Source organism: Rhipicephalus sanguineus, chromosome 6 (genome assembly GCF_013339695.2).
Source record: "Rhipicephalus sanguineus isolate Rsan-2018 chromosome 6, BIME_Rsan_1.4, whole genome shotgun sequence".
Classification (NCBI taxonomy): Eukaryota; Metazoa; Arthropoda; class Arachnida; order Ixodida; family Ixodidae; genus Rhipicephalus; species Rhipicephalus sanguineus.
In genome coordinates this window covers 62,789,777-62,804,792 of record NC_051181.1, presented here as the reverse complement: position 1 = coordinate 62,804,792, position 15,016 = coordinate 62,789,777, and the positions used below count along the sequence as shown (strand labels likewise).

The following is a 15,016-nucleotide window of genomic DNA, read 5'->3' as shown; positions in this document are numbered from 1 at the left end:
GGTCGTGCACGGCGCCGCTGAGAGTTCGTAATGCCGTCAGGGACAACCTCGTAGTCGAGTGCGCCGAGGCGTCGAAGTACCCTGTACGGTCCGAAGTATCGTCGAAGAAGCTTCTCACTAAGTCCCCGTCGGCGTATTGGCGTCCATACCCACACACGGTCACCGGGTTGGTATTCCATGTGGCGTCGTCGAAGGTTGTAGCGGCGGCTGTCGGTGTGCTGCTGGGTCTTGATGCGCAGGCGGGCGAGCTGTCGTGCTTCTTCGGCGCGCTGTAGGTAGGTGGTCACGTCGATGTTTTCCTCGTCGGTGACCTTTGGTAGCATGGCGTCGAGCGTCATTGCCGGGCTCCGTCCGTAGACCAACTTGTATGGCGTCATCTGCGTCGTTTCCTGTACGGCCGTGTTGTACGCGAAGGTCACGTACGGAAGGATGGCGTCCCACGTCTTGTGTTCGACGTCGACGTACATGGCCAACATGTCGGCGATGGTCTTATTTAGACGCTCGGTGAGGCCGTTGGTCTGTGGGTGGTACGCGGTGGTGCGGCGGTGGCTTGTGTGGCTGTATTCCAAGATCGCCTGAGTTAGGTCAGCCGTGAACGCCGTACCTCTGTCGGTGATGAGAACCTCTGGGGCGCCATGTCGAAGGACGATGCTCTCAACGAAGAACTTGGCTACCTCAGCGGCACTGCCTTTGGGCAGGGCTTTTGTTTCGGCGTAGCGGGTGAGGTAGTCTGTAGCCACGACGATCCATTTATTTCCGCAAGTCGACGTTGGGAGCGGCCCCAGGAGGTCCATCCCGATCTGCTGGAATGGTCGCTGAGGAGGCTCGATCGGCTGAAGGAAGCCTGTTGGTCTTGTGGGCGGTGTCTTTCGTCGCTGACAGTCTCGGCACGTCCTTACGTAGCGAGTGACGTCGGCGGCAAGGCGCGGCCAATAGTACTTTTCCTGTACTCGTGCGAGCGTGCGGGAAAGTCCGAGGTGTCCAGCCGTCGGGTCGTCGTGCAGGGCATGCAGAATTTCTGGTCGCAGTCCTGAAGGTACAACGACAAGGTAGCTGGCTCGGGCAGGAGAGAAGTTCTTCTTTACGAGGACGTTGTTTTTCAAGGAAAATGATGCCAACCCTCGCCTGAATACTTTTGGGACAACGATGGTCCTGCCCTCCAGGTATTCAACTAGACTCTTCAGCTCCGAGTCGGCTCGCTGTTGTTCGGCGAAGTCGTCGATACTTATGGCTCCCAAGAAGCTGTCATCATCGTGGTCGTCGGGCGGTGGTGGGTCGACGGGGGCACGAGACAAGCAGTCGGCGTCGGAGTGTTTCTTTCCGCACTTGTAAACGACGGTAATGTCGAATTCTTGAAGTCGTAGGCTCCACCGTGCGAGCCGACCTGAAGGGTCCTTCAAGTTAGCTAGCCAACACAATGCGTGGTGGTCGCTCACAACTTTGAAGGGCCTGCCGTAGAGGTAGGGGCGAAACTTGGATGTAGCCCAGATGATCGCTAGGCACTCCTTTTCCGTTGTGGAATAGTTCGTTTCTGCCTTTGATAGCGACCGGCTAGCATAACTGATGACCCTTTCCTGCCCGGCAGTCTTCTGCACAAATACGGCGCCGAGTCCTACGCTGCTTGCGTCGGTGTGGATTTCCGTATCGGCGTATTCATCGAAATGCGCTAGTATCGGAGGCATCTGAAGGCGTCGTTTCAGTTCTTCAAATGCTTCGATTTGCGCCGTTTCCAACTTGAATGGCACGTCGGTCTTCGTGAGGTGAGTTAGCGGCTCGGCGATTCGTGAAAATTCCTTGACGAAGCGCCTGTAGTAGGCGCACAAGCCGAGAAAACGGCGCACGGCTTTGGTGTCGGTGGGTGGCGGGAAGGCAGCGATGGCAGCTGTTTTCCGCGGGTCTGGGCGAACACCATCCCTGCTGATAACGTGACCCAAAAACAAGAGCTCCTCGTACGCGAAGCGGCACTTTTCAGGCTTCAAAGTGAGGCCGGAGGTCTTGATTGTTTCAAGTACAGCTTCAAGGCGCCGGAGGTGTTCGTCGAAGCTTGAGGCAAACACAACGACATCGTCCAAGTACACGAGGCACGTCTGCCACTTCAAGCCAGCCAGCACTGTGTCCATAACACGTTGGAATGTCGCAGGTGCCGAACAAAGACCGAAGGGCATGACCTTGAACTCGAAGAGGCCGTCTGGTGTTATAAAGGCCGTCTTTTCTCGGTCTCTCTCGTCGACTTCGATCTGCCAGTAGCCGGTCTTGAGGTCCATCGACGAAAAGTACTTCGCGTTGTGGAGTCGATCCAGGGCGTCGTCTATCCGTGGAAGAGGGTACACGTCCTTCTTCGTGATTTTGTTCAGGCGACGATAATCGACGCAGAAACGTAGGGTTCCATCCTTCTTCCTCACTAACACTACGGGAGACGCCCACGGACTCGTGGACGGCTGGATGATGTCGTCGCGTAGCATTTCGTCGACTTGCTTCTTAACGGCGTCCCTTTCTCGCGTCGAAACCCGGTAGGGACTCTGACGGAGTGGTCGAGCATTTTCTTCCGTTATGATACGGTGTTTAGCAAGGGGCGTTTGCCGGACCCGTGATGACGACGAGAAACAGTCCTTGTATTTCTTCAGAAGGCATCGGAGCTGTTGGTGTTGGCGGGCGGGAAGGCTTGGGTTTACGTCGAAGGATGGCTCAGGCATTGCGGTTGTCGTTGTAGCTTCGTCAGAATCTGAAAAGGCAAACGCATCGCTGACAGCCAAGATTTCTTCGATGTATGCAATCGTCGTGCCCCTGCTCAGGTGTCTGTATTCTTGGCTGAAATTCGTTAGCATCACGCTTCCTTTCCCTTCATACAGCCGAGCAATGCCTCTTGCGACGCAAATGTCACGGTCTAGCAGCAAACCCTGATCGCTCTCAATGACACCTTCGATGCATTCAGCCGTTTCGGTGCCGACGGGAATTATGATGCTGGATCTAGGAGGAATGGTGACTTGATCCTCGAGCACGTTCATGGCATGTTGACATGGGTTCGTATCCGGCGGTGTCGCTTTCTCCGACGATAGGGTTATCGACTTGGTTCTTAAGTCGATGACGGCGCCGTGGTCACTTAGGAAGTCCATTCCAAGTATCACATCCCTGGAGCAGTTTTGTAGGATTACAAAGCTCGCAGGATAAGTCCGGTTGTTGATAGTGACTCTCGCCGTGCAGACACCAATCGGCGTTATTAGATGGCCTCCAGCGGTCCGGATCTCGGGGCCTTCCCAAGCAGTCCTAATTTTCCTCAACTTTGCTGCGAACAGCCCACTGATGACGGAATAGTCGGCTCCAGTATCGACGAGAGCGGTGACGTTGTGGCCGTCGATCAGAACGTCGAGGTCGCTAGTCCGCCGTCTTGCGTTGCAGTTACGTCGCGGCGTCGGGTCGCGGCTACGTCGGTTTGCACCGCTGCTTCCGCGTTGCGTCGTCAGGTCTGCTTCCGGTCGCAAATTTTCGTCTTCTGGACGTCGACGTCGTTCGGCGTTCGGCGGGGGCTCGGAACTTCGTCGTGGTGTCGTCGTCGACGGCGGAGGATCTTCAGCATTTCGTCGTTCAGCAACCGCACCTCCACCGGTTGCTGCCCTTAGTTTTCCGGATATGGGCTAGACGACCGGCCCCGGTTTGGGCCAGTGTGCTGCCGGCGGTGCGGTGACATGTAGCGGCCGGGCGAAGGTGAGCGGGAAGGTCGTCGTTCTTGCCACTGTGTGCCTGTGAGGTAGTCGTCGATGTCGCGAGGCCGTTCGCCTGGCTGCGGGCGCGGCGCGTTGACGGGGAATCCGCGTAGCCCCATCTGACGGTACTGGCAGCGGCGGTACGTGTGGCCGGCCTCCCCGCAGTGGTAGCAGAGCGGGCGGTTGTCAGGGGCGCGCCAAACGTCGGTCTTCCTTGGCGCGTAGCGCGGGGCATAGCGCTGGGCGACAGGAGGACGGTAGGGTGTCGGTGGTGGTGGCGGCGGTGTCTGGCGGCGGAACTGCTGCGGCGACGTGGCGTCTTGACGTGGACGAGGAGCGGGGGCGTTGCGTCGGGCTGCGGCAGCGTAGCTCATTGCTTGTGGCTCAGGCTGCGCTGGTTCAGGTGCTCCCAGAAATTGCTGGATTTCCTGGCGTACGACGTCGGCGATCGGGTCCACTTGAGGCTGGGAGGAGGGCAACAATTTACGCAGTTCCTCCCGCACGATAGTTCTGATGGTGTCACGCAGGTCATCAGATTGTAGCGCGTGAACCTCCCCGAAGGTCGTCGTAGGAATGCGGCGGTTGTACTGTCTCGTACGCATTTCCAGCGTCTTCTCGATCGCCGTTGCTTCCTTGAGGAATTCTTCGACGGTCTTGGGTGGGTTACGCATCAGTCCAGCGAAGAGTTCTTGCTTGACCCCTCGCATGAGGAAGCGGACTTTCTTTTCCTCGAGCATGTCGGGGTCAGCGTGGCGGAAAAGTCGGTTCATTTCTTCCGTGAAGATGGTCACGTTTTCGTTCGGATGTTGCGCCCGGGTCTCCAACAAGGCCGCGGCCCTTTCTTTTCGGACGACGCTCGTGAACGTCGCCAAAAAATTGCCGCGAAAGAGGTCCCAAGTACGGAGTGAGGACTCCCGATTCTCGTACCAGGTCCTTGCTGCGTCTTCCAAGTAAAAGTACACGTGGCGCAGGTTGTCCTCGGGGGTCCAGTTGTTAAATGTCGAGACCATTTCGAAAGTCTCGAGCCAGGTGTCCGGGTCTTCGAATGACGACCCGCGGAAGGTTGGCGGCTCCTTGGGCTGCCGGAGTAGGATCGGCGCAGGCTGCACGGGGTCGGTCATCGTCGCTGCGGTGGGTGTTCGGACCTTGGGCTGCCTGGTTTGTTCGGGAAGGAGCCCGTGCTCTGGCTGCAGTCCCTTCTGCCTGCGGCTTGTTCGACGATCCGGGTTTTCTTTGCTGTCGTCCTCCTCGCGGCTTGGGCTTGGGTCAGCGCTTCGCGGGGGCGTCCGGATCATGGAAGCAGCACCTCCACCAGATGTCACGTGGTCGTGACGTCGACGAAGACAGCAGTCGGCGTTTGCAGGATGAAACTCTCTATTTGGCCGAACTTGTGGCCGGAAAATGAGAACTAGAACTACAGCAATACACGCTGTACAAAGATAGCGGCGAACAGGGCGTCGTCCGTCGATCAACTGACAAGTGGTGAAGCGCGTCGGCTTTTATACAGGCGCTATCGAACTTTCCCGCGATATCGCTGCTTGTTGCGCATGTTCTAGAATAAGCTCGGGCGTTCGCGTCTTGCGCGCAATCTTAACAAAACGATCTACTAATCTCGCGAAGCTTCTCGAACACTGAGGCGTGGTTCGCGCTGAGCGTTGTTGGCCGTCTTTCTGGGCGAAAACGGAATACAACAAAAGTGATAATAAGGAACACGTGTGGCAATATCGCAAGCCTAGTTGTGAAATAATGGAATTAACAGTGCACAAGGGCACCGACGCAGCATTTTTGTGCGTGGCATAGGCCTAATTCCGGAGGTTGTTATCCTTAACTGCAATCCCTGTATTTTGCTGTACTGAGACGCCACGGTGTCTCTCCTCCGCTTTGTTCGCACTCACCAACCTCGGAACAAAATTTGTCGTGTTTATCTTCATACTTCAGTGTTCCACTTAGTTACTTAGCTCTCTCTCTGGCAAGAAAATGAGTTGTGCCTAGTTTCATATAGTTAAGAAGCAATTATTTATTTCACTAGCTCTACGTATTCTTAGAAATTTGCTAGGGGAACTTCTTTCGGTCAGCGTAATGGCTGACCACTGTGCGTCACTCCATCTCCCATGGTTTTTCTTCTGCCAAAAAAAAGAGAAAAAAAGGATGACCTCATTTTTAGGTCTGGCGATCCCATGCCACCAATTTTCGACAGGGTGGGTGCCCTCCCAAGCGACTATGAACGTCGTTCTGCCGAGCACCAGGCCTGAAGTGCGTTTGTCCCTATTTTACCGGTACCTGCCCGGCGGCAGCAATTCTCTCCTTCCCATAGCACCGGCGGATGCTCGACTATTTCACGAAAATCGTGGTGGGTTAAGGTGCGCCCAGGGGTCTTCACAGAACCTTATGGGGCCACCTTTCGAGATGAGTACCAACAACCGAGCGCCAGGTCAGTGTACTCCTATACCCATTAGGAAAAACCGGTGGGTTCCCGGTCGGCACTAGGAATCGAACCCGCTAGACCATGTAGCCATCGCTGCGGTCGCTCTTGGAAAAAAGAAATTTTCTTGCATATTTAAAGCGTACAGCTTAGTCATTTGAACAGACAACATTTTCATTAATTTTCCCAAGCGCCACATGCATGAAAGCAGCCCAATGGCGCGTATTTCTCTGTTTACAGGAAGCACGCTACGTTCCACTTCACACCAGGTGATGCCCTGGACACTGCCACTGTCGTGATCAACTCAGGTGAGATTGCCGGTTATTAACATAGCCTGCATATACTGGCTTTTATACTTGCGTAGCCTCTGGTGCACCTCCCGTGCAGTGATTGTTGGTATACACACAGCCTGCCGAAGGATACTCGTCGTTGTAATGTCGAGCAAGCGTTAGCCGACTTCGAATTGTGATAGCTGGGGGATGTGAATAATGGAAGCTTGCATCATTCGTTCTGACTACGTGCTTGGTGTCGTTATTGTTCACGGAAAAGAACAAGCACACGCTTATGGATGATAGTCGAACTGATTGGCCGTTGTAGTACCACCTTCCGTTACGAACACGTATGGTGAGTCGAAAGGCTGCCGTAGATTGCTCAGTCTGCCCCAACTGCTATCAACGTTGAACATTAAAATTTAACATACTTTCAAATTTATTACGCTCTATGATAATTCAACTCCATGACCTAGAAACAAATAAAAATTTCAGTAGAAATTCAAAGCTTTTAATTATCGCTGTTGGTTCGAAAAGCACAGAGGCGAGTCGACGATGGTTCCTTCAGCGTTGCGAAAGAGCGATGGTTTGCAAGAAGGAAATTGCTGCTGACACCAAAACTAGCCAAACAAGTGGGCGCCTTTGCTTCGACGCGGAAAATTTTGAAAGGCATTCTATTGCATCTCGTAAGACATGCGGCTTTGAAGTAGTGGTTGCAGCATTGCGCTTCTGTGCCACAGTTCAAATCTACGAAGTGGAACATTCTTGCCATTATTAGCTATGTTGATTCAGTATGCACTGAGCTCGCGTCTCTCGTCTCTGTGTAACGTCACCGCATGTTGAATTATTCATTCAATTCAATGCTCTCGTTATAGCCAAAGAAGTGCTATTCGCATGTAGGATTTTTTAAAACATTGAGGTCAATGACACCAAACAAAAATTGTAAGCACACAACTGATCGGTATATGACTCTCCGGATATTAAGAATTCTCTCGACCTCATCCCCATTACACGAATGCTCAATGTACAGATACAGCAAAGCAAACCACGCATTAAATTCGGCAGTGAAAGTGACGTCGGTGTTTGCGTAGGCACAAGCTCCGAAGCAATTCTGCTGTTATTAGTGCAGTAGCATTTGTGCATTAGTCCTTAACACTCCTTGGCTTGTCTGGGCTTGTTATACTAGGGAACAAATGTGTTTTCCGTCATTGCTTGCCTAATGCAAGCAGTATACCAGCACTGAAGTCCATAGATGTCGCGCTGCCTGTGATAGAGAAATCAGCTAAGCACTACCACATGCTTGGAGTCCAGTAAAGAAAAAAAATTACAGCATATCCACGGGTGAATGATGAAGAGCTTAGGCGAAGCTCCTGAAGCAATCATGGTCTCGGGATTCGCTTCTCGTTGAGCCCGTTTCGCAGCGGCGTCCTCGGCGCGCACCGTCACGGGATCCGCCAAGCGAGCGCCCGCCGCTGCGCATCGTCCATGCTCCGCCAACGATCCGACACGTACGGCGACGATCCAGGAGAATGAGAGAGGCGCTCACTCCCCGCGCATCCCCGCGCAGCCCGCGCAGCAGCCAATCGAAGAGCAGCGGCACTTCCAGCGCCATCTAGTGTTGATTCACACAAGCGCCATATTGCTCACAATTCTATTGGACCAACGCCATCTAGGAAATAAGACGAGAAGTGGTGATGCCGACACAGATTGTGTACAGCGCCATCTAGATTATCGTCCCTGAACTGCAGTTTGTATGTAGGATGGATGGATGCTATGAGCGTCCCCTTTATAACGGGGCGGTGACATGTCTGCCACCGTGCTCGAAGAAAAAAGAAAAAGCTTTTTTGTTTCATGCTGGCCTAATACCTTATCTACATTGATTAAATATATGTTATTATACCAAAAAAATTGTACTTGTACTTCTATGAGACAGCGCCATCTATTGCATCATACGGGAGATCCGTTTACGCCGGACAACGGAGACGTGACAAGGTTAGACTAAGAGGAGCTACGCCTCTAAAAACACTTGACATAGTTCTTTTCTATATCTCCATAGTCATACGTTGCTATGCTGTATGTTGTGCTTTGTTCAATTCGGAAATATTGTTTCGAAGTCGGTGCACTGATTTCACATTTGGCAAACTGAAAAAAAAAACTAAGAAACGCATTCTCGAAACTACATAGTCCCGCTATAGTGGTGGTTGATCACCTCTTTCATACATACGGCTGTAATCATTTCTCGATCAATAGCACACAATTGATCCGCTATTAAATATAGGCGTACAAGTTATTAAATACTAAGCTACGGCGGTGTCGGGCAAAGCCTTGTTATTAGATACTGTCCCCTAGAATTATTCTACAACACTTTTGGTGCCTTTTTTATTCTCCTAAGCATGTTTTTTTTTCGTACAGCAAACGGTTTGCGTTGATCTCCACAAAAGAAACGGAACAATTTTAGCTCATAAAATTGAAAAGAATGGGTATTGTTTTCTTTTTTGTTTCCAGATACCAGCACTACACAGACTGTACGATACCCTTACACCGACTACAGGGCGTGTGGAATCATGGAAGTTGACTTTGAAGGACACCGTAAGCAGCATTCATTACACTATGGCACTAACAATCTGTCGGTTACGTTTTATTTTAACAATGCGATTAATACATACCAGAATGTGCTATTACAATGCCAGTGCAACGATGTCAAAATGGCCCCAAGCTTACACTGTTTTGACAAAAACAGCGTACTCAGTCTTTTTTGAAGGATTCTGGCGTTAAGTCGGTACCGCGAAAGAAAAGTACACATCTCCGAAAATAACTGGTTACTAACCATAAAAAGCTGTAATTATTCAATCCTAAAAAAAAAGAGGTAAAAAAGACACTTCTGCGGTGCTAGCAGTATGAGCCATACAACTCATAACCGCTCTCGTTGAGAAAATGTAAATGTTCACCGTGCGCGCACTTCAGGAACGATCTTGCTATACAAGTAGAGCCCTGAATTATTTGTTGTTAATACATTAATGTAATTATGTTTATTTATATATTTATTTATTTATTTATTTATCTATCTATTTATCTAAATATTTCATTAATCATTAAACTTCATCTTGAAACCACTCTTCAGCATTATCCCCATCAGGTCCGCCAAAATCTCTTACTTAATCTTGTCCTTGGCGAAATGTCCACGGGGAATTTTCGATGGAGGCAAAAATGTTTGAGGCCCGTGTACTTAGATTTAGGTGCACGTTAAGAACCCAAGGTGGTCTAAATTTCTGGAGCCCTCCACTACGGCGTCCCTCATAATCTTATCATGGTTTTGGGACGTTAAACCCCAGATAATATTATTATGAAATGTCCGTGGGTCGCCAAATGTATAAGACATGATTACTACCTTAACTGAACTTCGACGGAAAGAAGGAACACGACGAAGGTACCCCTGTCTTTACTCCTCTTTCTTTTCTGTCTTGAAAACTCTTACTCTGTGACAAGCCCATGATGCGCCACAACTCTAGCACGGCCGCTCGACGAAAAACACACGTGTGTTTTTCATCGAGCGGCCGTGAATCCAGTTCCAAAAGCTCGCGAATTTCTCGCAGGCGAAAGAGTAGTTTCTCCACGACTGGCAAACGCATTAACGTATTTGGCTGCGCTCCGAACGTACGAGGTGCTTCCAACGACTTCGGCAAGCCTACGGCTCCTATGAAGCTGGTTAAAATATAAATTTTGGGATTTCGTTGCGCTACACAGCGCGAAATGGAAATGGGGCAGAAGTCAAAGCGAAGGTAAAAGTGTGAAGAGCCGAAAAATTCCAGAACAGGGGGTGTCGCTTGAAGCTCCAGCGACACGCCGTGTTCCAGATTTATTAATCTCTACAGCCGGAAATTAGGAACAATGTATTTAATGGTTTCCGGTTGATGTCGGCTACCTGTATTCAATAAAATGTGCCAAATATACGGCGCACGAGCGCTCTTTTTTTTAGACGCGTTTCACTGCCACAGTGCGGCTGGTATAGAAAACGCGGCCACGTACTCAGCTGCGCAGCCACTGACAGTGAGCTATTATACACAAACGCACTCAAGCGCACATGAACGCTTCTTATCAATAAATCAATAAGCCAAACCGAATCAAATTCTTATAACAATTGAGCTAGAGAAAAGTTTCGGTTGGCCAGTGATACTACAAAGCGAGGAAAGTGTTTTTACGGAGTTCCTTATTGGGCACTAAACGGCCCTTAGTAAACACCACTTCGCCTGGATCTGTGGCTGTGCCCATGAGGCAAGTTTCGAGGTGTTTAAGATTATTTGAACTGAGCAAGTGAACACCTAACCTAACCAAACTTGTGTAACTGAGAAAAACTGTCCAAATTTTTTCTGATACATATTTAAGCAGAGGTCTTACATATAATCTGCGTACTGTTGCGTTGGTCGGGCCAATGTGCCGGACCAACTATGATGTACAGTCACTTGATAACCAAATTGTTTTATTGTGCAACAAAATTCCTGAAATAATTGAATACGCTAGGGAGGCTACAAACAGAAAATTTAGGAAGCGAATTATGAATGTAATAAATTCAACACAATTCTAGGATGCATGTGTTGAAACTATTCAATGTATGTAATATATTTAATGTATTCATTGTTTTCACATTACACTTAAATTTCTATGTATTTCAATATATGTTACATGGTGCTGATTATAGTGCATTTTGGATTTATCGCTGAGGAACAGCTTTGTTTGCATCTTTATCTTTGTCCAATTGCTTTCGTATTCCTCGTTTATTTTGCTTTGTATATATATTGTATATTCTATACGTTGTCTTGCTGTACCTGCCCGAGGTGCCTCACGAAGAGTGGGCCAAGTCAGGAGACACACTCTCCTTTTGCCCCCTTCGTGGGCATTTTGTGAAAATGCCCAAAATAAATGAAATAAAATAAATAAAATAAATAAACAAAATGAAAAAGATAGCGCTCCGCGTTATTTATTCATCATTCTTGCGCAACAGCATCGCCTTCAGGAAAAGTGTGAATATCGTCAAAAAAACATAATAATCTGCGTTTCTCACAGCATCAGCAAATATGAAACCTAAAAAAAAATTCACCGACGATTACGATACTCCCTAATGCGAGTTCTGACCGCAGCTTCGTGTTGGGGCAACGCCGACTGCGTTTGAAGTTTTGGCTATCCGCACTTGGGGCTATGTAACATTCGTTACATATTGCCCCAGAAACAGCGAGCGCTCGACCGCTACGCACACCACTCCGTGCACTGCAGGCGTCGCGAGCCAAGCAAAACGCCCACAGCCCGGTTAGGACAAGCGAAGCCAGCCGTAGTGCACCTGCCAGCCCTGCATGCACACGAGCTCCGACCGGGGGGCCAGCGCGCGTGACGAAGGAAGAAAGCGAGCTTAGAGGCCAGTGGCTCGTGATACCGACAGGCTCCGCGTTCGCTCTCTTTCTTCCTCGTTCGCTCGATCAGTTACGCCGACGGCGACAGCGTCAACGGCGACGCCGCTCAACGCAGGAACGGGCGCCTAAGAGCTGCGCTCTAAAACTCACAGGGTCGCTTATGTATTCACCTAAGACGACTGGAAGGCGAAAGCCACCTTCTTCTTTGTATTCCCAGTAGATGCATTCGACATTCCCCCCCCCCCCCTCTCCTTTCGAGATATTTCGGCACGCAACGTGGTTTGCTCACTGCCTCAAGGATCGGAGGCACTGCAAGCTTTTTGCGCCTCAGCTGTATATCCACTGCCTCCGTGATCGGCCCACTTTTGAACAAGAGATTTGTCGTGTGATGACGTCTTCTTGTGACGTCATATGGACGTCACGATGACGTCACCGTGTGATGGTGATTTTCCGCACCACACATGCTGTCACTGTCGACGCGGAACGCCGCCGGACGCCACCGTCGGTCAATTTTCGCGTTCGGTGAGGCATCAAAGGCTTTCGCCTCAAAAAGTGTCAGGTGTCTTGGGGCTATCTGAAACCATGAAAATGTATGAGCTGGGCATTCATCTATCTCTTTTCCCTCAATTTCGCCTCCTGTTGTAGTGCGGACTCTTAAATATTACAGAGAAAGCGCGCCGATATAAACTTATTGCGGCCTCACAGATGCCTTTGAGAATTTTACTACAGAGCCGCGGATCGCCCTGCATACTGCCGCTAAAAATAAATTTACTGGCTTGAACGCATAGTGCTCGTAGTTTATTAAGTCTTCTTTTTTTAGTTTTTAGGGCGTCTCTTTCCTATTTGCAAGACATGGATTATAGGAACACGCATAGAGTAATGGCGTTACGGGAATTTCCAATTTTCAGCATTATAGGGCACTATGTGGCGCTCTAACGCAGGCGAAAATCTTAACAATCTCTGGTTAATCGGAATCACACGTAACTTCAGCATGTGTATGGATGAACAGCTCTATAAATAAAACACAGACGTCTCTGTGCTAGCATGAACACGATGCAACCATAGCCAAAAATGGCGTCTTGTATACTGCATATCTTCTGCAACAGTGCGGATGACATGTATATACGCCTAACGAGCAGACCACATCACATATATACCAGCCCAACGAATCTAACAATTAACGCCTGAAGAAATATGAGTGGCAAATACTGACCCGTCACTACACTGCGCAACCACAGTAAATGTTTCGCACGCACGTCTGCGTTCCATAAATATGGCCGTTCAAGAGAGGAGAATGCTTCACTGTCCGGAAGTTATCAGATTTATCAGCTAAACAAAAACACGTGACAGTCGTTTCGGAAAATTTGCGTGAGTTTCCAAGCTTAAGAGGGCATTTTTGGGCGTGAAATGACCTCATGGATGGTGCAATCGGGGTAATTGCGTTTTAAGAGTTGTTGGCTTGGGCAAGTTTATCATGCCTCGGCGGCATCCCCACCGGCATGTGCTTGGCTTGCTGCGCCTGGCTGAACCCTTCTGAGCACTCTCTGTTCGCCCACGTCCCCTTCTAATAAATTTCATAGCAAGTCTTCATAATTTCACACATTTTTAAGTTATGAAAATTCACGTAATCCTCTCTTGATACTCCTCATCCTTCTTGCGCCAAGTTTACGCATGCAGGGCAGTATAATAGCAAGAGCTTAGTGTTCTCGCTTGCTTACAGATGCATCTTTACGGATCTAGGTGAAACATAGGGAAACAGTCGCTTGAAAGATGCTCTGTGTGGTTAATGACTGTAAACTTCCTGGGTTTTTTTTTTTTTTTTTTTGCAGATTGCACCCTATGGGTAAAAAATGCAACGGCTTCGGTTCCTGAAGAATGTCACCGACAGTTCGCCAAGGTCTGCGGAGAAGGCGTGTCACTTTATGACAAAGATACTTGCAGCAAAATCACTGGATAGGTACATTACAACGTCAGCATTGTAATAAGAGTGGCAATTATGCGGTTCTCAAGTTATGGTGCTACTAAACTATTACGTACCGAACAAAATAAAAAATAACTCTCAAAATCCTTCATGAACGCTCTTCATACCTTCGTGTGTCAACAAAGCACACTTCATGCCCCGTTAAAGTTCGAGCAGCATGCGTAGTGAATGAACGAAGGAAGGACAATTTAGAGGCTCGTTTTGTTTTGTTTTTTTTTTTGCTATATACAACATTAATTTGAACTAACAGACTTGTAGAACAAACCAATCACGAATAACACACTCAATAGGAAAAGATTTCGACAAAAATATTTAGAACAGTATACACGGCTAATAATTTCAACAAGCAGACTAAAAGAACAGCTACAGAAAAAGCTCACAGGATCCCTTATGCATTCATGTAAGTTGGCTGGTTGGTTGGTGCATACAGGAATGGCTAAATCCACTTCTGGGGATCGGTCAAGAATCGTGCTGCAGTAGGATTTGTGAAAAAATGATAATTCTAAAAAGATAATTTGCAGGCAAGCGGAAATATTAGTTGTCTTTACGGTTTCTTTATTGAATACTAAAGAGAGACAAAGAAAAAGAGAGAGTGAGTTAAGTAAAATAATTAAATCTGTTTCATAGTTCACTACGTAGCAATGCGTAGGGATGTCATGGCGGGCACTTTTCCGGTAAGTTATCGTTCTAGTTGACCATGTACTTGATTTTAGGATTTATAATGCTTGCCGTATTCCTTCTTAGGTGCAGAAATTTTTCTGCGGCTCCCACCTAATTAGAAATAAATTTTAACGCGATAGCGTTAGAGAGCTCATGTCGCAGAAATTCCGATGTCGGCGTCGGCACCGTTGGTTGTGAGCGAAAAATCATCCGTGAGCGAAAAATCGAGAAAGTAGCAAATAAAATAAACGATAAAATCTTCGGTCCCAATGAGGATCGAACCCGGGCAGTTCGCGCGGCAAGCAGGTGTCTTACCACAAAGCCACGATGGTACTTGCAGCTGCTTCGGAAAAAAACACTACATAAATGTGATGTAGTGAAAGGAGTCTCAACGCATTTTGTTCGGCAGGTGTCACGACGAAAACGAGCCCATACGGCGATTTGTAGGCGCATTCGCGAGGCCACCAAACTACGTGGAAAAACGCCGAGATAGTGCAGCCATCGCCGCTAATACCATACCGCTAAATACACACACGAACTTTCAAACAGCTCTAAAAATGGACAACTATGTCCATCTAGCG

The 15,016-nt window shown here is 48.9% G+C and overlaps 1 protein-coding gene across 1 annotated transcript in view; it reads left to right on the top strand.

Moving 5' to 3' along the window:
* The window catches only part of LOC119395834 (uncharacterized), a 35,521-nt gene extending 21,637 nt beyond the window's left edge, over nucleotides 1-13,884 (top strand). The window contains exons 3-5 of the mRNA XM_037662844.2: nucleotides 6,364-6,431; nucleotides 8,898-8,981; nucleotides 13,624-13,884. Of these exons, the coding sequence (XP_037518772.1) occupies nucleotides 6,364-6,431; nucleotides 8,898-8,981; nucleotides 13,624-13,751 (280 nt within the window). The 3' untranslated portion in view covers nucleotides 13,752-13,884. The remainder of the gene's footprint in view (nucleotides 1-6,363; nucleotides 6,432-8,897; nucleotides 8,982-13,623) is intronic.
* The last annotated feature ends 1,132 nt before the right edge of the window (nucleotides 13,885-15,016 follow it).